Here is a 27607-nt window from a genome sequence, read left to right as displayed (position 1 = left end):
AATCAAAGAAATGTATCAAAACCTAGGTTTGCAGGACTGGCTTGTCTGTTGATTTGATGTATGATCCACTCATCACTGTCTCAAACAGGATGATCTGGGAGGAAAAGGAAGATAGACAAAAAGAAAGGTTAAGCCTCCTTACTATGGCATGAAGATGACACTGTGATTTGTATTCTGAGGACAAAGATAATCTGAAGGTTTATAAGCCCTCAAAGCAGTGGCTGGGTGACTGACCTCATTGTCTCCAGGATGGAGCCAGACACCAGGAAGGTAAAGGGTCTGCTGAGGCCCAATCGTCCAGTACCGCCCAAGGTTGCGTCCATTGATGAACACGAACCCACGATACCAGGTCTGCAAAGGGAGAAGCTGAGTCCTGTGAGCAGATTCACCCTGAAAAGTGAACCTAAGCCACTTGGGAAGTGAGAGCAAGAAGAGATGCCAATGGCAGTGAGCATGGATGTGCTTTAGGGAGGGATGTGTTCTAGAACTTCCACACTGCTGTCTAGGAGCAAGAGGGGAAAACACAACTGGAAGCAGCACTTTCCTCACCACGATTCTATGGCTGTCCCTGTCCTGTGGTATGTATATTATTTTTTAAACCAAAAATCAGGACTAAGTAAAAAGATATGAAGACTGCTCCAGACAACAGCTATTGAAAGCTACACAACTTTCTTCAAACTGCTTATGATATAACAAAAAAATACAAGACAGAAACCTAGAAGGAAACAAAGAGACACAGAGACATCCTGGTAGTTTTTCCATGACAGGCATCTGCTTACTCAGAGAGAGCTGCTAAGTAGCTGTGCAAATCTTTCATACATCCTCAAGGGTAAGGGTACAAAAATTGGATACCAGGAAATCTTACTTATTCTCTCTGCACTGTGAGCCAAATGCACCGCACCTTATTATAAGGCTGAAGTGCAAATCCTTCTGAAGTGCAAATCATTGGAAGCCTTGCTTCAGATCTCTTCTATCCTTGTATGTGGAAGAATGTGCTTGCTATTGACCCTGGCCATCTCCACAGATAGATGGACATCACCATCACAGGCAGGGAAAATATTTATATCATATTTTCCACATATGTGTCTGATACTCATTCAAAAACTAAGCAAGATATAGAGGAAAGCTCAATATAATACAAAAAAACAGGATATAAACAAATAATACAAATAGATGCACAAGTGACTCAGATACTAAATTTGTAAAACAAAGGCTTTAAAATAACCTTTCACAATAAGGTGATATGTTTAAAATGATAAAAGCCAAAACTGAATATTTGGATATAAAACTAGAAATATTTCAACAACAATAAAATATAATAATTAAAATTAATATGTAATGTTATTTAGGGGAGCAGATTATATAACTATTAGAGAATTACTAAAATAATAAGTAATTTTTCAACTTTAAGATGAAAGGAATAAAGAATGGGAAACATAAAAGACAGGAAGAGAAAAATAGACATACCAAAATAGCTTAATCTATAAAACTGGAGTCTTTCAATTGCTCTGAATAAAAATACAAGAATCGCTGGACTGGATTTTATATAATGGTGTTTATGTGTTATGTAAAACAGAATCATTATATCATAAAAGCAGTGATAAAAGGAAAGGAAAGGGGCTGGGGATTTAGCTCAGCAGCACAGCGCCTGCCTGGCAAGTGCGAGGTCGTGAGTTTGATTCCCAGTACCGGAAATAAAACAAAAAAAAGTAAAGGAAAACCTATGGTGAAAGATAAACACATTAAAAGGAAATTGCAGTAGCTATGAAAATATCAGAAAAGTGAGTCTTTAAGGCAACAAGTAGTGTCAGAGATTGTCTTTGTTACTTTTCTCATTGCTGAGATGAAATACTTCACACCCAAACTTAAAATGGGAAATACTTATTTTGACTCAGTTTGTAGAGGTTTCAGTCCATAGTAAGCTGACTTCAAGGCAGGCATGGTAGAGAGGCATAGCAGAGGAGAAACATTCTGTGGCAGGTAGAAGGCAATAAAGCAGAAAATGACCAGCAACAGGCCACAACCCTCATTCTGTCCCTTATGTCCTTAAATCTACCCTAAGGACAGATACCACTCCCACCTAGAGTAGGGCACAATTAATCCTAGTATCATACCATGAATCAATCCCAGCATCACATTCTTGATCCCAGCATCATACACCCTAGATATGCCCACCACTAAAAATGTCCACCTATGACTGCATGAGGCTTTGCGGGGACATCTAGATACATCTTTGAGGGGACATCTGTATAACAGAGTTATACAGGGGTATCTCATAGTTATAAAACTATTAATATCATGAATACATAAGTTATATATAGGAAAGTTAAAAGTATACATTTAATATAAACAATATAGACAGAATAATGAGAGATTAAAAACTGAAAACATTTGATATAACTTCAGTGGCTGATGAAAAAAAATAAAAACATCGATGAATCAATCTATAAAACATTTGAAACATGACTAACAAATTGAGCTTATCAACATATATGGAACATTGATATAACATCTAGTGATTATATATGTCTTTTCATGTGTTCATCAGAATATTTACAAATTTCATTCCATGTTGAGCTAAACAGTCTTTACATATTTTAACAAACACTATTTGGAATTTAAGAAATATACTTCCAAGGAGGGTCATGGCCTACACTTGTAATCTTAGCACTAGGGAGAATGAAGCAGGAAGATCATCACAAGTTCAAAGCCAGCATAAACTACACAAGCAAGGTCTTGTCTCAAAAGAAATGAACAAACAGAAAACATAAGAAAAAGAAACTTACTTCTATGTAAGTGAAAGGCAACAGAAAAAAATCACATGAGAAGTTACAAAGTACTTCAAGTAATTGATGAAAACAAAATATATGAAAACTTAAGGGCTATAAGATCATTACCAAATTTTCTTCTTTTACTTCTTAAGAGTAGGAAAATTTATTGGGGAATAAGATCACTCCTGAGAGACAGGAGGGGCCCCAAATGGGTTACCCTATTACCAAATTATCATCAAACACTTTGAGGCCACAAGGGAGTAGGTTGATATGTTTAAAATTCTGAAAGACATAGCCTGTCAGCCAAGAAAACTGTGCCCAGAAAGACTGTCTTTCAAAAAAAGGTAAAGAATTTCCTCCCCAACTAATAGAGTTTCTTATGATTAGCCCTGCTTTATAAGAAATGTCGAAGACAATCTGACATCTTAAGGCACATTGCCAGGAGAATCTTTCCTACCTATTAAAATTGGTATAAGTAACTGATCAGTAAGAGATAAAAATATCAGTGTTGGGATGCAAAAGGAAGGTAAACTGATATTTGCATTAGAAAACAATAGCTATACTAACAGATCCCAAAGAAAGGAAAATTGACTAACTGCCTGAAAAAGAATTCATAATAATGATGTTTATAAAACTCAAAGAGATAAAAAACAAATAATGTAACAAAACCCAAGATATTCTGCCTAAAAGAAACTCACTTCACAGAAAGGAAAGCACACAGACTGAAAGGAAAAAAATAGAAACACATATTCCATGTAAAAGGTAACCAAAAACTATCAGCAGTAGTTTCACGTAACTGGATAACATATACATTAACTGAAAAACTGGAAAAAGAAAAAAGAAGGCAATTACATAATGCCAAAGAGATTAATTCATCAAGAGGTAATATAATTATAAATATATATATGCATTTATAATACAATTATAAGTATACATGCATTTATAATACAGTTATAAATACCTAAAGCCAGAAGGCCCAATGAATAAAGCAAATGTTAGATATGAGGTGAAAGGTACACTCCAATGCAATAATACCTGAAGCTTTCAACACCCCATTATCATCAATGACCATATCATTCACACACAAAAATCAGTAAACAGAGATCAACTCTAGTATAGAACAAATATACACAACAGGCATTTATAGACTATTTCACCCAACCCATACAGAACACATTCTTTCCATCAAGTGGAGTATTCCCTCACAATGGGACACATTAAGCCACGAAACAATCTCCAGGAATTTAGAAACCCTGCAATCATACCACGTATCGTCTCTGACCACAATGGAATGAAGAAACTGTATAGATACATGATAATAAAGCAACATACACGTGAAAGGTGACTAGGTCAATGAAGATACGCAAAGGGAAATTTTTTCAATTTTCCTGAAATGAGTAAAGATGAAAACATCATATCAAAATCTGGAGTAAAGGAATACAAAGAGAGACCTTTATACTAATAAATGCGTATATCAAAAAAGTGAAATATTTCAATAGACAACCTAACAAGCAGTGTATTGATCTAGAACAACAAAAACACTGAAAACATAAATGTAGTAGAGGAAAGAAATAACAAAGATCAGAACAGAAAAAAAAAATGGAGATTAAAAAGCACAATACAAATAATCAATGGAAATACCATTGGTTTTTTTTAAAAGACAAACACAATTTACAAACCCTTACTAGAGTAACCAAGAAAAAAAGATAAAAGACACAAATAAAAAAATTAAAGAAGAGACATAACAACAAAAATACAAAACATCTTTGAGGACTATTATGAACAACTACAAGCAACAAATTGAAAACCTAAAAGAAGCATCAATTTCTGGACACAGGATCTACCAAATTTGAATCAGGAATACATAAAACCTGAACAAACCAGTAATGATTAATGAGATTTAATCTATAATTAAACTCTTCCAACAATGCAGGACCAGACACATGGCTTCACTGTTGAATTTTACCTAAGCTTTAAAAAATGACTACTACCAACACTTCTCAAACTATTCTAAAAATTCAAAGACAGCTTTAAACATGTCCATCCACAGTAGAGTACTTCAAAACATAATCTCACATTTCCAAAAGGACGATTATGTGACACTGAAAATGAATAAATCAATGCAACATAAATAATTGGTTGAATCTCAGAGAGCTGAATAAAGGGCAGGGAGCACAGCTCAGTGGTAGAGCTACTACTGAGGAGAGAGGCCCTGGGATCAATTCCCATCTCCATATTTAAAAAGGAGAAACAGAATGTGTAGCAGATGATTCAGTGCACCTGAATTCAATAGAGGCAGCATCATAGAAAATATATAGTTGTTCACCTTTGAGAATAAGCCATCAGGAAGGCTTCTACACTCCTGGTTGGAATGTAAACTAGCACAACCACTATAGAAATCAGAATGGAAGTTCCTTACAAAAACTAAAGAGAACTAACTACCATGTGACCCAGATATATAACTGCAATATATTCATGAAGGAATTGAAGTCAGCGTACTATGAAGATAGATACCTGCATAACCATGATTACTGTGGCACAATTCACAATATCCAAGATATGAAGTGAGCCTGGGTTCCCATGAATGAATGAATGAGTGAGTGAATGAGTGAATGAATAAAGAAAATATGGCATAAATGCACATGGAATACTATACAGTCATAGAGAAGAACAAAATTGTATCATTTGCCAGGAAAATGGTTGGAATTGGAGAGAATGTTATTGAGTAAAATAAGCCAGACTCAGACAAGTTTGCATGTTTTCCCTAATATATAAAAGAGAAAAGAGAAAAAAATAACATGAAAGTAAAGGAAGACTGTCATTAGACAACATTAAGGGATATGGGTGAGGGGAGGCTGTAAAGATATTATTGGAAGGATGAATATGATCTAAATATATTATATGCATGTATGAAAATACCACATTGAAACCCAGAATCAGTAAAATTAACAGTGACAAATAAACATATATTTACAAAAGAAAAGCCATCAGTAATGTCAGCTGGTAACTATACTTTTTTTTCACAATTATAATTAAAAGGTGTTCATTTCATAATAATTTCTGATACATACATTTATATCTGTTCCTTTATGCTATTTATGTGTGCTCATAGATAAAAAGATATACAAGGTAAAAATTAATCTGCATGCCCCAAATAAAAACAAATTACAGAATATAATTTATGCCAGTATTATACTAGTATAAAAGTTGTATGTGCATGTTTAGGAAATCAAATATAAAAACAAACTTTTAGCTCTATTAAGCTCTGAAATGTACAGATGAATCAGAATAAGGGTGGCTTGAATAAGGCTTGAAGAAAGACTTTCACTATTTGCTACCTATATCTTATAATTATTTGAATCTCTGTACTTGACAAATTATCTAAACAATAATAAATTAGGATGACTGGAAAAGAAAGAAAGCTTGGTTGGAAGTGTGAAAGAAGAGGAAAGAAAGACAAGTGTTCCAGAAATATTGTGCCTAAAAATAACAAAAAAGAAATACTGCGCTTTTGCTTGTGGACTTTGGTGCTTGAAGCACCAGAGCAGATGGAGACTCACTTACCGGCAGGCTGAGGAAGGTGTCCCTAGGAGAAGAGCCAGCCTTCAAGGTGCCCAGGTAGAAGGCAGGCCCCATATACTCCTTTGGGGCAGGCTTCCAGGTGGCAGAGCGGAGTCTGGGAGAAAGGCCAAGACATGAGGGAGCAGACAACCCTTCCCAATTCTAGTCTGAGCATTCACCCCAGCTTTGCCTCCCCTGAACCAGGATTCTGTGACACTAGAAGTATCAAAGTGGAAATCAGGAGACGTTCTAATTTCTAGTCCTAATTCACAGGACCCAATAATCTAAGAAAAATCCCTACAGTTCCCTGAATCTTGGGCTCTTTATATACAGAGTAAAGAATCTGAAATCTCTCAGTTCCCAATGCTGTACTTGCGATGTGCTTTCAGCGTGTGCCTCAGAGTTTATGGCAGGCAAGCTTGGCGCCTAGCGTCCTGCTGTTGAGGCGGTAAAACTGTTAAGAGGTGAAATGTGGTGGTAGATGACTAGATTGCAGTGTTAATCACTCTCACAAGAGAATTTCTCTGTTCTTTAAAGATGATGTGTAATCATGGGAGTGGATTATTACACTGAGGCCACCTCTGTGCTTGGCCCTTCTGTACATAACTGCCACCTGTGCCATTCCCCATGAGGTCCTCATTAGAGCAGAACAGATGCCAGCTCAGGTCCTTCAACTCAGGGACTCAGAGCTATATACAACTGTTTTATTCTCAAAACTCCTAGAACCAGGTATTTCATTATAGCATCATAAAATGAACCAAGACTCCTGATCACTCAAAGTGTCCACTAGGGGTAGGAGGCACACACCTCTCAAAGAAGCTCATCTTCATCTCCAGAGGATAGATGGTGAAGCCCTCCAAAGTAACATTATTGATGCTGACAGAGCCCACTAATCCTGCATATGGGAGGCAGGAAGGAGAATCAGGTGCCAGCTGGCAGAAATGCAGACACGTATATACCCCATGATAAGGCTGCAGATCTGCTTTCTTCTACGTTTCCACACTACCAAAAATGTTCTCTACTTCATACATGAACTTTTCCCGAAATTCCCAGACAGAGACTGGGCCTTTCTCAAAAGAAACAATCGCCAAACAAATCCATTCTTCTTTCCTCCTTTGAAGATAAGACATAACAACCCAAGGGACAGGAAAGGAAGGGAAGGCATCTTTGATTCTTGGATCTGGGTATCCCACTGCTGAGGAACTCACTGTAGTTCCCACAAACCCATAATAGCTACAACTATGGATACTGAGAAATTGAAAAAAAAAATACTACCAACTTCTCCACCCGCCTATGGTTCATATGAACAATGTGCCAGAAAGGCATCATGCATTCGTATAGGTGGGCTTTTCGAAGGGGAGTGGACCATGAGGTCACTATAGCTGACTTACTGCCAGGAGATAGGGTCTGGATAGGAGAGGTAACTGACTGTGGTCCTGACCAGGAAGAGTGTCTCTTCTGTTCTGATGCCTCCCTTCTCTCTCAGTTACTTCCTGGTCACCAAGACATGAGCACCTTTCCCCTATTGGTCCTTCCCTAGGTTGTTTCTTGTTTGGAGGCAGCTGACTATGAACTGAGGCCTCTACAAACTGTGAGCCAAAAGAAACATCTCCCCTCTTAAGTTATGTGTATCAAGTATTTGTCTTAGGAATGAGAAAGTAACCAAGTGGCCCAAAGCTCACCTTTCTGTTCATTTTGAATTTTCCATGAAAAACTGATTCGTCCTTCATTCTCCACCAGGATCCTAAGAAGTCCACAACCCTGCTAGGAACATACAAGTTCATGGGGTCTGCATGGCCAGACCCATTTTTCCTCCAAGTCCCAGAAAGAAAGACAAGCAAATGGGGTAAAATAGGCTCCCAGTGCTTGCTCAGTTGTGAGGACATATGTGGTTCTATTCCACACTCAACCTGCCCTTCCTCTTCTGCTGATCCCAGTAGGTAAGGCAGCAACTCTCTAGTGCCTTAGACAAGAAACACAAACAGGGGCTCAACTCAGTAGTCAAGGCAGAAGGGGAAATTTCACCCTAATGCTGAAAGTCTCAAAATAAGCTGCTAATCCTAAGGCACCGACCATTGGGAGATGACTTTTGGTTACAGCCCTACACACTTCCTGCTGCAGCTTTATTTGAAGATCAATACCACAAGAAATGGGAGAGAAAGAGGTGGTCTGTTTCAAAACAAGGATATGTTTGCTTTTTTGAAGGGGGAGGTAGGGAATATCACCATGACTCTGTAATTACATACCCTGAATACAGGAATTTTCAGGGTCCATACATCCTCATCCAGCGATCCTATCTGTGTCTCATTCAAAAAAACCTGCAAAACAAAAGCCAGCGTGACACTGGTAGGCCCACCTGAAAAGGGGCAAGAAAGACTATGGTTCATGAAGTAAGAGGTCACTCTGAAGGGAGGGACTAGTTCTAGAGCTCATGTATGGTTGGATGCTGACTGAGGAGTCCCTATAAATTTTAAGAAGGGCTAAGGCAGAAATCAAAGCTATTACATTTACTTTTATACCCCCAGTGACTTCCCATGGAGGTGCTTTAAATACCACCACATACTAAAGTAGATCAATAGCTAATTAAACTCAATAACACAGTGGGGATCAACACATGGCTCATCACCAGCGACACCTGCTGTCCCTTACCTGTGTTTTATCATAAACATGACCATAGAGCTTGCCTCCAGAACAGATGACAGTCTCATAGAGAATGAATCCAAAGGACTGACCACTGCCATTGTTCACTGGAAGATTCTCCATGTTGACTGGAATATGTGACTTGATAGGCTGAGGGAGACAAAGTGAGGAGAAGTCAGGATCTTTCTTCCTAAGATCCCTGTCACTGTTTGCTGGATCACCTAATGGTCCCAAAGGATCCTTCATGGTAAGAAGAGAGAAGAGGCACAATTGCTATAGCCATAAGAACCTATCCACAGGTTTTTAAATTGCATTGCAAAATAACTGAAGTCACAAGACAATTCTGCAATAAGCAAACAGCTACTGGGCACATGTCATGTGCCATAGACCATATTTTATCTAAATTATCAGTGTGGAATTGAAAGTAATATGATTTCAAGAGTTTGATTTTAAGTGGGTTTCAGCACACCTTCAACATAGGACAGGTCATCCTGTTTTTAAATGGGAGAAAATGCACATGAAATTTAGTAATTTGGCCTAGATGAGGGAAGCCCAGTCTCACAGACTCCCAGATCAGAGCTTTGCCTTTATGGCACCATATGCTTCAAAGGGCCCCTCAAAATGGCATTCACCAGAAGAGTCCATCTGTGCTGGAAACAAGATTTTCTACCATCCTGCTCTTGCTTTCTCCCAAACACTTATTCTTCAACTTCAAACCTCTTCACAGGCTGCCTAAAAGGAGTTCTAAGCTTGAACAACATGCAGAGGATTCTTCTTCACATTTCCCAGGAGTAAGTGGCTAAGGGACCTGTGCTCCATAGCCTGTGACCTTCTCATTCACCTCTTCAGTGACCACCCTTATACCAGTGCCCAAGCAGCACCCACCTCACTTAAGTACTGTAGGACATCCCACAGTGGCAAGTAGAGTGATGGTCTCACAGAAGGATACACAGTCTTGGGAGTGAGCTCAGGTAAGGGGGGAAGCGGAATTGCTGCAACAAAAATGGGTGCCAGGCAAGAAATGCTCCATGAAATCATTCCATTTTTAACATGCCCCACCCCTTTGCCTGACCTCTTTGCATGACAGAACCAATAAGAGGAATGAGTCATATGCTAAGCTATGAGGTAATTCTCCAGGAATGATGATGACTGGCATGATGTAGTAGGAGTCATTCAGCATCTACACATGTCTATGGACACAGGTTTATAGGAAGGGGCCTCCTAGGGAGCAGGAGCTCTGCTTCTACCTTTGGGATGCTGATGTTAACCTAGCTCCTAGCCCTGAGCATGTGGCTCACTGACTTTATTAATGAGGTAGAATTCAAAAGGGTGAGTTTGCTGTTTGTGTATGAGGTCACACATAGCACTAAGAGCAAAGTCACACATGCTACTAACAGCTTTACAAAGGAGAAATTATTGCTTAATCTTCACCATTACAGAGGAAACCTGTATTGATATCTTCTCACTGCAGTGAAGAATCTAAAGGCTTAGAAACACACAGATCTACCCAGTTCGAAGTGCGAAATCTAAAATGTGCACTTCAGTTGCCATTACTCTCAAAAGTGTCATTAAGCTGGTGCTCATAGAAGAGATTTCTCCCTATCCTCACTCATTCTCAGAGCACAAACACCTCATAAGGGCAAACATCCCTACTCTAGTGGGTGCTGAGTACCTGAAACAGATCCAAGGAGTTTTTGAAGTTTGAAATACTTTTCTGTGTAATCTCCGGCCTCTGTCAGTACAGCGTCATAGTCTGCAAGACACCCAGGTCCTGTCACAGGCCATGCAGCCCTCACAGCAGGCCCTGCTTCAGCACTGGAGCCACCCAGAGGGAGACACCATGGAGATACCTCCCCCGTCTCAGGAATGCCCCGTGGCTGCTGGGTTGTGGCCATGAAATGCAGCACCCCTGCTGGACACACTGGGTTTACCCTGTCAATTCACATTCAGATGGACACTCTTGTCTTTCCTCACCTGGGGCACCCAGCTGTGCCTGACAGCAATCACCCCTGTGTCCCATACCTGCTAGAGGTTCAGGTCATGGGAACAGTAGACAACACAAGTGAGTAGCAGCCCTCAGTCCCAGGCAGCCTGAATTCCTGAGATGATGAACTGCTGGGGTATTGTGAGCATCAGAGGTGGAAGAAAATTAATATAAAACCCTCAGGGCTCAGTTTATGTGATCAATCTGATAGTAGAAAGTAAGTCCAAAGCCCTCCATGAAACATCAGACCCACCCATGCTGTGGAGGAGACCACACCAGCCAACACTTGCCATAGCTTGTCACAACACCCATATGCTTCCCCATAAAGCTGGCTGCATTCATAAACCCAAAGTTGGTTCCACCATGAAACATGTAGACATTGAAGGACATCCTATTTTTGATAAATGTGTACACGGTATGTTCAACCTCTGCAGAGAGGGAAGTGGAGAAAACAAAGAGAGGTAGAAATTATAAGGAGATCAAATTTTCAGGTAAAATCTTATCATTTCCTGCCCCACCGCACAATCAGTTGCTTTGCCTTCTGATATCCATCAACATTCTAATCAGAAAGTGAGTGGAACTGACCAGATGTTTTCTAGGAGAGCATGTTCTGCCCAAATCAAGAGCCTTTTCTTAGAGAAAAATTTCCCAAAATAATGCTGTAATTTGAAATTAAATTACATCTTTTAAAAATAATCAACTAGTTCTTATCTTACATATATATCTAATTTTCATTTTAATTTTGGAAGCTACAAATTATTAGTATGGCCACATTCCTACCTTCCAGGATAGTGTCTCTGCGGCCCTGGATTATAACTTTGGCCAGAGCCCAAAAGAGGCAATTCTCAAACTTAACCACAGAAACTTTCATTTGCTATCATATTTTCACAGGCATGACATCTCTCTTCCCAGGCATGGGAAGCAGGAATATCAGAACTCAGTTTGATGTGAGATTCAATTTTGCCTGTGCTCCTTACTATTTGTAAGACATGGAAAATCTATTTTCTCTCCCAGTCTCTGCCTCATTTTCTTTAAACAAAGATATCAAGTCTTGCTACAGCATGGAGTTGATGAGAAAATGAATTGATTGCTTAAAATATATAAGAATCATGGCATACTGCCCCACAGATCAAAGTTGGTGTAGTATTTTTGGATTCTTTGGGTTTTTTAAAATCTATTTTTAGTTTTCCTTAGCAATCTAATATTGTCAATGGCTTTCTTCATTTTATGAAAATTGAGCCTGTATTCATAATCACTGCACCAAAATATCCTGGTAGCAACATTCTTTTATTAAGCAAAAAGCAGGCACATTCTGACTGTGCTTGGCTCATAGTCCTTGGAGGTAAGCTTCCCAATAATCCTCATTCCGAGACAAAGACACGTGCAGTGAAGGAAGCCTGCTCTGGGTAATGTGGCTCCTACTGTACTGCTGGGTGGAATCCCAGTCTCTGCCTCCATAATCCAACTTGCAACCATCACAGTTCTAGACTCCTGATAGTGACCACCCTTCATTAGCAATGCCATAGAAAGAGTCTGTGTATTTCCTGCAGATGATGAAGACTTCGTGCAAATGCTCCACTTCTTCAGCCTAAGTTGTTATCTCTCCCCAAACCTTCTGTGATCACCTTCCTTGCCTAAGCAGGTCTATCTCCTATTTTACTTCCATCAGTGCACCTGTTTGTTTGCTCCCAAATTATACAAAATGTGGACTATACATTGGTTGTTTTACTTTCCAATGATCTGCTGAATCCACTGAATTATAAGCTCACCACAGGGTAGTTTTTATTCACGTCATTTTCACTCCTCCTCAAAGCTCCTCCAGAGCCTGGCCAACAGCACTTACATGGCAGAAATTGAATGAATATTTATAGGTGCACTAGCACGCTAATAAGTAGAGAATGATGTTGATGCCCCATGATTCAGGGAATTCTAAACTTGGAGTCAAAGACTGCAAAACACTTACCATTCGCACTTATATAATAGTGAGGCCTTCCCCAACTGTCAAACCAGCCAACCCAGTATTCCATAATTAGAATGGGCTTATTACTCTGAAAAAAACACAATACAAATACAAACCTGACAGAAATAAAATTAAGAAAATTTGACAACAAATAATTTGAAAATCAATTTTTCACCTATTTCCAAATTCAGAGCTTTTCCTTTGTGATCCCAATTTCCTAATCCTTCCCTTTATTACACCTACACCATCATCCATAAATTTGGCCCCTGCATTCCTGCTCCACATCCAGGGTCACCAGACTCCATCAAGCCTATTGTGCTTCCCCGGTTTTCTTCAATAGCAGAATCTGAACCTTCCTTATCGAAGACTGGCATGGAGAAAATCTATTCTGGATACACAAGGACAACAGCCTGTTTGCTTAAGTAGAAACTGAGGTTCAGATATCACAGAGTTGTACTCATACGCAGGACTGGGTCTAGCTATTAGCCACTAAGTTACATTTTCCACTGCATATATACACTGTCATTTTCTCTATGCCTTTATTTCATTTTAGTTATCTCACCTGTAGAGGAGTATCCAATGCAATTGTGTTTCTGATCACTTCTTTTCTATCTTAATTTTTGTTATTCTATTTTTGCTAAGAAACAATTTAGTACACAAGAATTCATAAATGTTTGCACATCTTTATGGTTTCTACTTTTCAATTCTATGAAATAGTTGTCACAGTAAAATTATAAATAATTATGCAATTATATTATTTATATTTAGTTATACTTAATTATCACATCAAAAAAATAATGAACTTTTACTGAGTGCTGGGCACTAACTAAAGTACATTCTGAAACCCTGTATCATTCTTATTGTTTTTGCTTTGTTTTGTTTTTGTCTATGTTGTTGGCATTTTGCTATTGTTCTTTTTTTAAATTCTCTTTAAAAGAAATAAAATAAATTATGTTACCAAACTTTTTCTGTGAAACAAGCCTAGATGAAAGATACAATGTGTCCCTATGTCACAAATAAAGAAACTGAGGTCAGGTAACCAGCTCAGACTCACTCAGTGGGAAGTGCTAGAGCTGACAATCAAACTGACACAAAATAAGACATGCCCATGGAGATCAAGGTAAAGAGGAATTCTAATACACTGGTAGTAGGAATAAAATCTAGTGCAGACATTGTGGAAACCAACAGCATAGAAGTTCTTCAAAACACCATAAATAAATCCACACATGCTCAGGAATTTCCACAACTGAGTATATGTCCAAAGGAAAGGAAATAAACATGTCAGAGACAAAAGGACTTCTGCATTTATTGCAGCACTATTCACAATGGCTGGAATACAGAACTGACCAAGAGGGCAGGGGATATAGCTCAGCGGTACAAGCGCCTGCCTGGCAAGCACAAAGTCCTGAGTTCGATTCCCAGTATACCCCCTCCTAAAAAAAGAACTGACCAAGATACCCATCACAGGTGAGTGGAAAAGGAAACACCAGAGAATGCTTGAAATAATATTCTTCAGACCTAGAAAACAGTAAAACCCTGTCACTTTCAGTGACAGAAATTGTAAGGCATTAGGTTAAGTAAAATATATCCAGTTATCTGACAATAACTGTGTGTTCTCATTCACACAAGGAAGATAAAAAGATGATACTGTATAAGAAGATAATAGAATAGAATAGTAATAGAATAGTGATAGCTAGAAGATAGGAACATAGTAAATAGAGGGCAGTTAGATAAAAGAAAGTTCTAGTATTTACTGCAGAGAAGGGTGACTAAACTGTCAAGAAAAATTAACTATACAAAAAGCTAGAAAAGAAAACTTTGTTGCAAATACAAATGAGAATGTCAAAAGAAATGAAAGCTATAAGTTCTCTGATTTGGTCAAGATATTTACACATTTAAATTATCACATTATGCCCCAAAATATGTACCATTAGTTTATCTCAATTAAAATTTTATTTTCTTCTATTTTTTGATACTGGGAGTTGAACTCAGGACCTTGCACTTGCCAGGCAGGCACTTGCACTGCTGAGCTGCATCCCCAGCCACTCAATTACAATGTTAAATCAAGCTAAAAGCATGCTGTCTGAAAAGATGAATAGATCTGTTAGACTTCTTGCCATATTGACCAAAATTACAAGAATCACAAAATATTGATATCAGGAATAAAAGTAAAACTATTATGACTGGTAGCCAAGACTTTAAATGAATAGCAAGGAGTTATCACAAATAACTCCTTGCTGATGGATTTTAAAATGTAGTTAAAATGGAGCAGGAAAAATAGAATTCATGCCCTCACAAACAGAAATTACTAAAATCTATGAAGAAATAAGTATCATGAATTATCCTGTATCCATTAAAGAAATTAAGTTTGTAGTTTCTAAAATGTTCTAAAAAGAAAAGATCAGCTCTAGATGATTTCACTGATAAAAATTTACCAAAAATTAAGTTAAAATCTAACAGTGACATACAAACTCTTCCAGAAAACAGAAAAAGAAAAAATACTGCCAAACTCATTAGATTAGGCCAGCATTATTCTAATTTGAAAATCAATGACATTTCAAAACAAGAAAATCAAAGATCAATATCTTTTAGATATATGAAAGTAAAAATTCTCAGCAACATATGAGCAAACAGAATCCAAACTCTCTTGTTGCTGAGACAAAATACCTGACACCCAAAATTAAGGAAGGAAAGGTTTATTTAGCTCACAGTTTGTGGAGGTTTCAGACCATACACAACCAGCTCCAAGGCAGAGTGGCACATGATAGAGGGTAACAGTTCATGGTGAAAACAGCAAAAGCAGTAAGAGCAGAAAGGGAGGAGCAGCAGAGAGCAAGCCTCTTTCCCTCCCTTATATTGTATGCAAACTACTGTCCCAGAGCGCGTGTAGCAGTCACACTCATAATCCCAGCATTGGAACCATGAGTCAGTCAAAAACTCTAGAAGCTCACCTCATGACTTCATGAGGCTTTGGGGAGACATCTAGACATAAACCATGACAGTCACACAATTTTTTATTACCCAGTACATGCAAATGGCATGTTTACACTGTGCTGTAGGCTACTAAATGTGCACTAACATTATGTCTAAAGAAGCAATGTGCATAACTCAATTAAAATTCTCCATTATGCGGCTAGAACTGTAGTCCATCATGTCAAATGACTCAAGCCAGACATGAAAAACAAATACCAAGTGTTTTCATATATTAATGGAAACTCTAAAGCTGCTCCAAAAGAATGGAGGAGGATAATGGTCACTAAAGACTGAAAAGGGCAGGGGTGAAGAGGACAGAAAAAAGTTAGAGAAGGTGCACAAAACACAGTGGAGGGATCAGTTTTGGTTTCATTGAGCATATAACTATTGCATACAACAGTCTATGACATATTTCAAAATAAGCAGAAGAGTATGAGATGCCCGGTGTGATGCAGGCAGTGCCTCCCCCTCACTGTCCCTGCAGAAAGCAAGCACACCCCCAGACAGCTTGGAGCCCTGCCGAGGACCAAGGTGCAGACACACAGTCTTCTATCGATCCTGTGTGGACTGGACACCATTGTGTAGACAATGAAGCCATGCGAAGAGAGTATACATGGCTAGGATATCCTACCTGAACTTGAAGAAGCTGATGAAAAGAATTCTTCTGAAGTGTCCCCAGATTGACAGCGGCCAATACTGTAGAGAGAAGAAACCACCATGTGCAGTGACAAGGGTCATCGGGGAAGGGAAGGACAGCCAGCCCAAACATGGAAGAAATGTGCTAAGGACTGAGAGTTACCAGGCACTGCCCACAGCCCACTTGAAAGGCACAGAGGGTCCCCATGGCCATCACCTCATTGCTGAGTACCTGCAAGGACCCTCATCTTTCCTGAGATGGGCAAAGAAACTTAACCACCTTTGTGCAGAGTTGGGGGCCAGGCCAAACCACTCTACATGAATAGAACTAGGGACAGAGTGCAGGTCCCCTGCCCCAGGCTCAGCATTTCCGGATTACACAGTGATGTGGGAAGAACCACTAAAAAGGAGAGGATCTCAGTCCAAAGTAGCTGTAGTCTGTGCTAAAGATCAGCAGACAGATGCTCCCTGGACCAAGGCAGGTGGCTGCCCATACCTCACTGTTGTCACCCTGTGCTTGTGTACCTAAATATCCAGCTACTATGTTCTCTAAGGTCCAGGTGTCTACAGTGACCTTTCCTTACACAGCTGTCTTCTGTCTCCCTATGGGACTGTCCGTGTTGGTGAGTAGGGCCAGACCCTACACCACAGCCACACCCAAAATAGAGTCCTGGACACAGAAGTTGTGACTCATGGAAAGATGTACACTGGGTGAGGAGGCCCAATTCTGCTCTGTGTAAAGACAAGGGCAGCAAAGACAGTGGTGGAGATGACAATTGAACTCAGGCTTTGATGCTGCACCTCACCGTTTGGGATGTCACATCTCCAGGATTACCTCAGAGGACCAAGGAAAGAGAGCCAAGAAGACATGCACTTGGCTCTCTAAGGTTTGTTCGTGGCTTATACTGGCTGTCTAAGAGCCTCAGTTCTGCCCTGAAAAACCTCTAAATTTGTACCTCCTTTGAGCGAGCCATTCACAACTTCTTCGTAATGATCACAGGTGAAGAGTAGCTCTACAATCCCTCTTTGCAGCAGAGCCTGTTGAGGAAATTACACAAATGCACTTACCTTCCCTCTGTACACTTAAGGGAAGGAGGTGAAAGGAAATTAGGGCATAAAGAGAGTTCTGTTCAGAAAGGTAGAGTATGACATACAGAAAGACCTATACCTTGAATGCTAAGTGGCCCCTAAAGGCCATGTGTGAGACTTGTTCCCCAGCACAGTGCTCATGGAGGTGGTGGAACTCTGGGGAGGTGGGGTCTGAGGGGGACGTTCTGTTATTGAGGGTCTGGTCCCTAGGGGGCTGTGGTCCTCCAGTTCCATCCTTTTCCTTTTCACTCCAGTCACATGGTGAGAGGCGCTGCACCACTGGGCTTTTCCACCTGATGTGCTTCCTCACCACAGGCACAAAAGCACTGGTCCAGTGATCACAGCTGAGAACCCAAAACTGTGAGTCAGGATGAGCCACTACCACTCACAAGCAGATGACCTCAGGCAATTGTTACTGTAATAGGAAGCAAATGGACAGAAAAGGAGTGGGATTCAGAGTCTGACCCCTCTGCAAATGAGGAAACAGGGAACCATTGTCCTGGCTCAGCCTGGCTTATGTCCTGACACCCTAAAAGCAGCCCAGGGAGTACTCTGGCACCCAAAGTCACAACTTCCAGAACGAAGAGGGTACAGTTGCCAGAACACATCCCGGGGAGAAGGCAAGTCACACTCAGAGAGAGAAAGAAGACTTGGGGGTCACTTTGTTCGTGAAGGGAGAGGCTGAGCCAGTAGGATCCAGAGAATGAGGACAACTTCAGAGAGCTTTTGTCCTGCACAGACACTGTCATAGAAAGCAAGGGCACATGCATGGCCATGAGAGAGGGCTAACCTGAAAATTCTATCTAATGAGGACACAGGGAGCAGACGGGTGGTCGAAGAGCCAGGGTGTCATCCTGTGTGTCTCTTATGCTCACTGAGCCAAATTTAGGCCCGGGAATGGAGTCCAGGAGTCAACTTTTCCAATCAAGGAGAAACACTTCTATTTGTGTGAGAATGCCTGAGGAGGGCAGAGCAGCCCCTGCAGCAAGACAGCAGGACAATTAGTCTCGCACTGTCCACATACTGGAGACACAGCCCCAGGGCAGGGCCGGCTCAGGCACAGACTCCAATCCTGTACCTTCCCCTCTCCATTCCCATCCAGTGACCCCTCTCTCTGCCAGGCCCTTCTCCCAAGGTCTCTGTGTCTCCAGAATGACAGCATGGGCCCTAAATGCTGCCAGGAGCCCCAAGAACAGGGTCCAGCTCAAGCTTATTAGCTCCCTACAAGTGGGAAGTAAGGTCCTCAGAAGGACCTGAGCCACCAGCAAGGACACCAATGGGACCACACTGAATCCCTGGCCTCAGATGTCCATATACAAGAAGCAAAGGGACCAGAAGAAGGGCTTCATGCTCCATGTTGGGAGCTGTAAGCATACAGCATCCTCGCCAGATTTCAGATGAACTGTGTACTGTGGATGCAGAGTCCCCAGCCTCCAGCCTGTGAGTGATCACGGAGAAGGACAGCAGAAAGGAATCCTCCTCTGAAATCACACCCTCTCCTTGTCAGGCCACTGAGTGCATCCTGACCAGTGTGAAGTCACAGAGAAACTGAGCCCCGTCTGCTCCAGGCTCCTGATGGACAGAGCCTGGCAGCCTCACCACACAACAGGGACCAGACACGCACAGGGGAGAAGACGGGACCAGTGAATGTGGCAAAGCCAGCATACTTACCTCCTTAACATAGGCCATGTAGTCCTTATCCTTGTTATATGACCCGTACTCATTCTCCACCTGCACGGCGATGACAGGGCCACCTTGGCGGTACTGAGAGACAAGCAGAAGAGGATTAGAGAGAGAAGACACAGAGCAAGAGGCTGGAGCTGCAGAGTTTGTGTCTGAAGAAAGTGCAACTGAGTCACCGGTGCACTTGGATCTCAGCCACTTAGAGCCCGGCTCAAACTAAGAGAAGTCAGCTTCATTTCTCTTAGAGACTTGGCATGGCCAGTTTGCAGGTGGTGGTAGAACAAACTCAAATGACCATAAGAAGAAAGGTCACTTGGCCCTACCTGGAGAGGAACCATTCTGGGAATCAAGTGATCAAAATACGCATCAACAGCACCCACAAAGCTCTTTTCCGTGGTTCTCAGTTGGGTCTTGGGGTTCTGCAGGAGCCAGCTGAAGGGGAAAGGGAGCACATCTGAGAGAGACAGGAAGCAGGAGGAAGGACACATCTAGCCTGCTGAGCACCACAGACAGCCTCCGAGAAAAGCTACTGCAGCACTGCTGCACGTCTTTGTGTCCTCCCTCACCCATGGTGCTCCAGCCCTTGGGGTCCTGAGGGTACCTTCACCTGCAAGCTCGCACACTATCCACACAGACCTGTGGTGTTTAGAAGGAAGCAGGCTACCGTGTCCCAAGATACCGCAAATCTAGAAGAGCTTTCAGCTCCATGAGGTCCCACAGCTGTGTGCTAGAGGGACTGGGGTCACTATCCTCTAATCCTGTCCTCCTCTCTATCTCAGGCACTAGACACATGGGCTAAGCAGAGTGCCTGACCTGGGCACAGGTCATGTCACCTGTAAGACCGAAGACTTCAAGCTCAGGACAAGAAATGACGGACCAGTGACCCCCACTGCAGGGCCCCAGTGAGGTGGGGCCAGGCCTGTGCTCAGACCTCTTTCCTGTGCGCTGAGTGCTGGCTTCCATGAGGAAGAAGGAAAGGAGGGGCGAGGGAAAGAGGAGCATCCTCAGCAAAATAGAGAAAAGTCCCCAGTGGTGAGAAGGTGCCCAGGTCTTGTCAGAGCCTCCTGCATGCTTTCCACCTTCCAGTCCTTCATTCCTGCCCCATGGGAAAACAGGTGGATACACCCCTCTCTCCCTGGGGCAAGAGGCTAAGAACACTCCTGCCATCTGGGCTGCAGGCCCACACACCAAGCCCACGGCTCAAGTCCTCCTCTGAGCCACAGATCACAGCGGCACCACCCCACATCTTGGGAACAAGGCTGTTCCACAGTCGGGTCCCGTGGTGCATGGCTCTGCCACTCGAGTACATCAGCTCATTCCGTGAAAGTGGCTTGCATCACCACTTGATAAAGATGCTACTCAAAACACTGCACTAAACTGGGACTCAGGACTCGTGGCTTGGCTCACCTGGGCAAGCCTCCGAGGTCGATCTCAGCACAGATGTACGGGCCTGGACGCAGAATCACCCACAGCCCAACCTCTGCAGCCAGCAGGACAAAAGCCCTGGGAGGGAAACAAAGTTAGCCATCTTGTGATGGTCCACAGGGAGGCCACGTAGGGAGATGGGCGCCCACAGGCATCCTGGTGTCAGAAAAGTGACTGTCTTCAGGGGCTCCCTCTTCCTCTCTCATCAGGGGAGACTCTGTGATGAGCCCCAGTGCACTCCCCAGAGCATAGAGTCCCTACACCATCTCACAGCTTAGAAACCATGGGCATGGGCTTGCCTGGGCTTTCAGTATCAGAACCACACATACAGTGCCAGGAAGGCATGAAGAGAAACAGCATCAGACAGGGTACCAGAGCCATAACAGTGAAACTGACGCCACCACACCAGAGGGCAGCCCCCTCCCCAGCCTCATTGCAGGGCCTCCCTGCAAAGTCAGCCAGCTTCTTTGGGGCTTCGGCCACAGGCCAGCCCTGGGATTCAGGTCATTGCTAGAAGGCATCCCAGCCCTGGGTGTACAGCCTCTCCCAGCATCCTGAGAACAAGGCTGCAGACCCCAGTCCTCTCTGGGTCCTGTGGCTCATCTGAATCACCCCTGGGGTTCCTCATCAGCCCCCAGCTGCCCCCTCTCTACCACTCTCCCAATCCAGGTCACAGAGGAGCAACACCACATACTCGAGGTCCAGGTTCCCAGAAAAGTCGAATTTGCCTCTTTCTGGCTCATGGAGGTTCCATGGAATGTAGCTGAAAGAAGGAGCAAGAAATTACAACAGCATCTCTCTTCTTTCCTTCAGCCACTGCCCCAGAACCAAAGCCAAGCCCAGCATGGTGGTAGCTCTGTATTGCAAGGTGTTGAAGTTTGCCATGGACATTAAAGCTTTGCCATCAGAAAAGTGACTGTCTTCAGGGGCTCCTTCTTCTGTTCCCAACTCTGATCCAAATGACAATTTTCCTAGGGCTCTAGATTCCAAGGATTTATATGCATTTTCTCACTCATTGCCTCATTCTCAGTTAAATGCAAAGAAATAGCACAGTAACTATGAAAAGAAAAGTAAAACTCGACCAAAATATGTGCTGCTTCCCAGTCATTATTGCCAACAATCAATCAGAATACAAATGGAGGAGCTTTCAGGAGGACAAGGGAGAAACACTATGGGAGGGGAGGGCTGAGGCAGCAAGGTGCACCCCTGCCCAGGCCTCAGCACAGGACCAGGAGTCTGCAGGGTGAAAGTCAAGCGTGGAAGTGGAAAAAAAAGAATAGAAGTGGATTTGAGGCTCTTCTTAGTAGGTAACACTATTTCTGTGTGTCAGAAGTAAACTTTGGAAGGTTGTGCACCTAACATCCTATTTAGCTCTGTTTTTTACTACACAATTCTGTGAAGTAAAAGTTTTTGAGGATAAGTCTGGTGTATGGTGGCAGAACTGATAGTATTAAGATCTGTTGGTGTGAAGAGGAATGAAAAGTTGGTTTGCTAAAAACAATATACACCGCACCATTTATAGGTATACATTATGAGAAAAGAATGAATAAAATAGCTAATGGAAATTTGCTAAAAACAATAATATCCAAAAAATACAGATCAGACAAAACTACTTTAGCAAAACCCATAGTAGGAAAATGGGTTTTATGGTAAAGTCACAAATAATGAACACCCTTAAATGAAAATAAATGATCTACACAGAAAATATATTCTTATGGCTTTCATTGCTCTTAATAACATGGCTTCAAATAAAAGAGAAGCTGACAGATTAGAGATGAAGTAAATATTTCAATTTCACCATCAGAGTAGAATGACTGAAGATACCCTGCTGAGAAACTAAGATAATCAGCAGTAAAAAATTATAAGGATATGGATTTCAACACCACAATGACAAGGTGGGATCTAATGTATATACTAAGAGTCTAGTAATAACAGATGGATCCTTTACATTCTTTTTCAAAACTGAATGGAATAACCATAAAGTGTCCACATGCTCTAAGGAAATCTCAACAAATTCTAATGATCTGTATCACTTCGTCTGTGATAAATGCAACCAAATTATAAACTGTGAGTTAAAATAAGAAAAATTAAGGTAAGTAAAGCAGAAAGCATGTCCTGTTTGATTCCCAGTCTTCCCCTAAAATTTTTAATAATCATTTGTGAGTAATTTCTAATGGGTCAAGAAAGAAAATACAATAAAATTCATGAGATATTTGGCACTGTTTCAAAAGCAGTATAGTATAAGGTCTATGGGAGATGTCACTATTCAAAAACAGAAAGACCTAGGGAGAGATGAGCTAAATACACAGCCCAGAAGACAAGCAGCAAGGAAAGAAAAGGAGGAGGAGATGGGAAGAGAAAGAAGAGCAAGAGGAGAATAGAAAAAGGAGGAGTAAGAAAACAGAGTAGGTCAAATAAAGGAGACAGGAATTTATATAGCATGAAGAAATTGTGAAATATAACACTAAATGACATAGAGGTGATTAAAAAGCTACAAAGTAATTATTTAAGAAAACTGAAAATTAGATAAAATTAAGTAAGAAAAATGAACGACAGCCCATGTACACAATACAAAAAACTCTACATCACTTCTAGTGTGTTCAGCAAAGAAAATCAGCTTTAAAACCCAATCAATCCAAGGAAAGAGGGAAAGAAAAAGTATATAAGGAGAAAGTAGGTTATACTCAGGAGAAGTGGAAAACATGACTTTGTAACCACTGAGAGTACAAAAGGTTTCACCTCCTGGTCTGAGGGAAAAGAGAAAAGAAAGAAAGAAGGAACAAATAAAAATACATATATACTCACAAGATACCTAATATAATTGTACTACTAATTTCTATTGCTTTATTGAAAGGAATAGTTATGTTTAATTGTTTGATCAACCTTACATGCCTATATTTGATTATCTGAGTAACCAATTTGAAGATAAAAATATATAATACAACAACCATTGTTAATTTCCTATCACCTTGTTTGAAATTCTGTATCATTTTTATTGTTCTTGTGTTGTTTTGTTTACATCTTTGTGTTTGTTAATTTGTTTTTGTTCTTTTCTCTTTAAAATAAAATTTAAAAAATTTTCAGCTTGAAACCACAAAAGATAGCAATCACAAAATTTTACAGGTGAGTTTTTAAAACCATTCAATATAAAGTTAATTACTATACAAAACATTTTGAATAAGTAAAAAGATATACTCATTAGCTTTTTTAATAAGATTGACATTAAAACTTAAAAAGACCATGAACAAAAATAAAATTTATGTTCAATTTCATTTATAATCATAGATGATTATTTAAAAAAGAACTAGCAAACCACTCTACCAATCTATGTGTGTGTGGGCCTGTGCATGTCAGACCTTTAAACAGAGTTAGTCCCAGAAATGTAAAGTTGATTGATATCAGGAAAATTGTCAGTTATTCACCACTTCAGAAGAAGAGTGGAGAAAAACTATGTAATCCTCATTATGAACAAATTAGCAGGTCTCAACCAAGCTCAATACCTGTGGAGAAGCATGGAGCTCAGTGGTAGTGGAAGAGTAATACCTTGTGTCCATGAGGCCATAGGTTTGATTCTCACCCTCCCCTAAAAATACTCATACTTCTAATTAAGTCATTTGCACATGAAATGAGCTACTTCTCAGTTACTGCCTCTCAGCTTCAAATGCCCCCTGCAATAATGCACAAGGCCTCAAGTCTTCTCCTTTACAGTGAGCACAGCATCAGGTTCCACCACTGGAGACAGTGAGGACATGCAGGAGAAGGGACTAGGATTCTGCAGCACTCCACATTTCTGTGGTCTAGCAGGATAACTTCTAGTGGTGCAGATGTGTGAGGACAAACTGTGTGCTTCCTTTTAAAAAAAAATGCAAAATAGCATAAGTATAACTTCAAATAGCCAGGAAAGAATTAGCCCAAGAGAAAATCTGGAGTTAAACATTTGGGCACTTTAACATAATTAATATAGAGACATAAAATGTTATATTATGTGCCCCATTGCATTTTGTTAATTTTTTTCTGCCCTTACTCTTTCTTTATTGAGAGTTTGAATTTCACAGGACTACGTTTATTTTTTGCTGATGTTAACTAGTAAGACTCCATGGTCTGACCATGAACAACAGATCTTTCTAATTACAGCTGAAAAGAAAAATCATTAGGTAGGCTGGGGATGGAGCTCCATGATCCAGTTCTTGCCTAGTGTACACATCAGCAGGTCATTATCCCTGGGTTTGGTCACCAGCACCAAATAAATATCCTGCATCCCAAAATGTGTGAAAGATTTTTCAACTGCAATAAACACTTCGGAGAGCAGTGAGTGTAACATTTAGTCCCTGGGAAAGTCTGCATGTAGGCAGTGAGTGGTGTGGCTGCTGGCCCTGCAGCTTGAGTGAGATGAGCCACAGCTCCACTGTGACAATCTGTGCCTTTGTCACTGTGTGACTTTGGGAAAATGATTCAGCTCTTCACCTGAGTTTCTCATCTGCAAAAGATAACAGCACAGCTCAGCACAAAGGATCATCACTGCGGGGAGCTGAATTCACACTGTCAAGGGTTGATACCCAGTGTGCCTGGCTGCACACAAGCACTGCATTGTGTTTCTCAAATAAATAACATTGTTCATCTAGTTTATGGCGGTGCTATTTCTGAACTTAGTATCTCTGTCTCTGGCAGTGGAAGAGCCACCATCTGAGGTCTCTTCCCTGCCTCGGCCGGAACATCAGGAGTACCAGCGCCACCAAGTGAACACACACGTCCTCCCTCGGGCTGCCTCCACAGGGCAGCCATCTGCAGAAGTTTCTCTTGTGCTCATTCTGCAGTCCACCCTGACTGACGTCTTCTACTTAGATTCCAGATCCCATGGAAATGGGGCTGTTTTGAAGGGAACTCTGCTGCCCCTAATTCAGCATGATTTTCATTTGGGTGTGGTTTCTACTTGACTAGTCCCGAGTGCACAGCAGGAGCCTTCATTTTAGGGAGGTTTCAGGGAAATGCACATTCTGAGCTTAGGGACACACCTACAGCACACAAAGGAAGGGCTCTATCCCTGCACAATGCTGTGGACCACACAGATTGCATCATCCTGAGCAGCTGAGCCCTGTGTGCCCAGCTTCTCCCTGCACAGTGGGGGCAGTGCTCTCCCTGTCACAGGACAGTCCTGGTCACCAGGGACCAGGAACCCACTGAGAAAATGCCTGGTCCTCTGCGTGTGCTACCTGATGCTACTTTGTCAGTCTTTTCCTAATCCTGACGACTCCTGCTCATTCCTATCTAAACTCTTCTAATTGACTAAGGCAAGTTTGTATTGCCTTTGGCCACTATTATTGAGGACATGTGCTTGTCAGGCCTTGTGATAGATAAATAACACATAGATTTTAGGTCATTTAATCATTAAGTCAAATTTCTGAGCAGGACACCCAGCCCTGGTATGGATGTGCAGTGGAAGACAGAGGTGGGCACAAGGCCAGGTATTTATGTGACTCTAGATCCCTAGTTGGCAGGTGTTACTGAGCTGTGTGTGCTTCCCCAGCTTCAGTCCTGTGAGTCCTTTCCACTTATTGACACTGGTGCTTTTCTCAGTGTTCATTTTTATATTGTGGTCATTTCTGTACATTTCTCCATGTACACATATGAAAGTTGTTTTTCAGATGTGTGTGTGTTTGGAGCGCTTATCTGTGAGTATGCCTTGAGCAAGTCATTCAGTTCAGTGCTTCTGAGGAACCAATTCCCTCACCACACATCCCTGAGAAGTCACTTTTCCTTTTGCATTCCTCCCATCCACGCCTCACCAAGCTCTGAGCACAGAGCAACCAAGCACGGTTGACAGTCAGGTGAACACGGAGGAGCAAGCTAACCTTCAAGGGCCTTCACTCTGCCCTCAGATGGTAGGATTAATGGGCTCTGGGGGAGGGCCCCTCAGGACCCTGTGTGAAGGTAGGCTGTGGGCCAGGCCAGCACTTACGTGGCGACAGTGTTGAAGCCGCAGGCCTTCAGCTTCAGCAGGCGGTCCCTCCAGTACTCCCTGGGCACCCGGAAGTAGTGGATGGAGCCTCCAAAGATCAGGAACTTGTGCCCTTCCAGGGTAAAGTGTGCACTGCCCCCAGCGGTAGTGCCAGTGCCAAGGCCCAGAGATCTGTTCTGCAGCCCGGCAGGGGTCAGATGGGACGAGTTAAACCTGGATGGGAGAAGGAGAGAGGGCAGACAGTGTGGAACCGCAGAGCCCCCACAGAGGCCAGCCCCTGTTGACAGGACGTACCCACCCGCACAGCCCCTCACAGTGTTTTGTCCAGGGAAAGAGAGAGCCGCCACCCCACTGGCAAACCTGGGCAGACGCGTGCTCGCCTTCGGTATAAGACTCCCTGTGGCCCCAAAGAGCAGGGTTAGAACCAGAAAAACGACTGCCAGGAAAAGCACGCCCAGGATCCGCTTCCAGGAAAGACACGGGCTACAGGGAGAGCGAGACTGTGGTGAGGAGGTGAGGTGCAGCTGCTCATACTGAGGACAGGAAGCTGCTCTAGCACCCATGAGAAGCCAGAACCCCTGGGACTCTGTCACAATCAGGTCTCATCCTGGGAGAGCCTACCACCCCACTGGGTCCTCCCATGTCCCCACATTGGCTGGTCCTGTGACAGGACAGAGCTGACTCTGGAAGAGGGTCCATGACTGTCTGGGCAGTCCTCCAGGGTCAAGAGGTGTCCACACCGAAGTTTGTTGCAGGGCTCACTGTGCAGACACTCAGGGGACCACATGAGGGTGGTGTCTGCACAGCTGGGAGAGTGGAGCAGAAGGGGAGACCGTGGAGAGACACCTGTAGTTTGAGGGTTAGAGGCACTGGGACCCCATTTGTCCCCAGAACCTAGACCATGTGCCTATGCACAACCCGCTGAGCAG

General features: G+C 42.1%; 1 protein-coding gene across 1 annotated transcript; it reads right to left on the bottom strand.

The window, feature by feature from the left end:
* Window positions 1–22: 22 nt before the first annotated feature.
* Window positions 23–27241, bottom strand: LOC102006113 (beta-galactosidase-1-like protein 3). Its single transcript, XM_013510984.1, has 19 exons — window positions 27039–27241; window positions 26679–26891; window positions 21417–21485; window positions 20705–20800; window positions 19621–19729; window positions 19286–19378; window positions 17482–17563; window positions 16521–16585; window positions 12920–13004; window positions 11247–11384; window positions 10645–10725; window positions 9858–9964; window positions 8982–9122; window positions 8579–8650; window positions 8015–8093; window positions 7140–7227; window positions 6336–6447; window positions 235–351; window positions 23–94 (listed from the first exon to the last, which is right to left on the bottom strand). Exons 1-19 carry the CDS (start codon window positions 27239–27241, stop codon window positions 23–25), a joined length of 2022 nt encoding a protein of 673 aa, XP_013366438.1.
* Window positions 27242–27607: the final 366 nt, after the last annotated feature.

The sequence above is a fragment of the Chinchilla lanigera genome, unplaced genomic scaffold (genome assembly GCF_000276665.1).
Source record: "Chinchilla lanigera isolate Chin_1 unplaced genomic scaffold, ChiLan1.0 scaffold00011, whole genome shotgun sequence".
In the NCBI taxonomy this organism is placed as follows: Eukaryota; Metazoa; Chordata; class Mammalia; order Rodentia; family Chinchillidae; genus Chinchilla; species Chinchilla lanigera.
The sequence above is the reverse complement of the archived record's forward strand: the minus strand, read 5'-3'. Positions and strand labels throughout refer to the sequence as shown.

Coding starts and splice junctions, on each gene's coding strand:
- LOC102006113 (XM_013510984.1), bottom strand. CDS start 27,241: ATGGGTGCTAGAGCAGCTTCCTGTCCTCAGTATGAGCAGCTGCACCTC. Junction 7,228..8,014: donor AATTCAAAATGAACAGAAAG/GTGAGCTTTGGG, acceptor TCCCATATGCAG/GATTAGTGGGCTCTGTCAGC. Junction 6,448..7,139: donor AAGATGAGCTTCTTTGAGAG/GTGTGTGCCTCC, acceptor CCTTTCTCCCAG/ACTCCGCTCTGCCACCTGGA.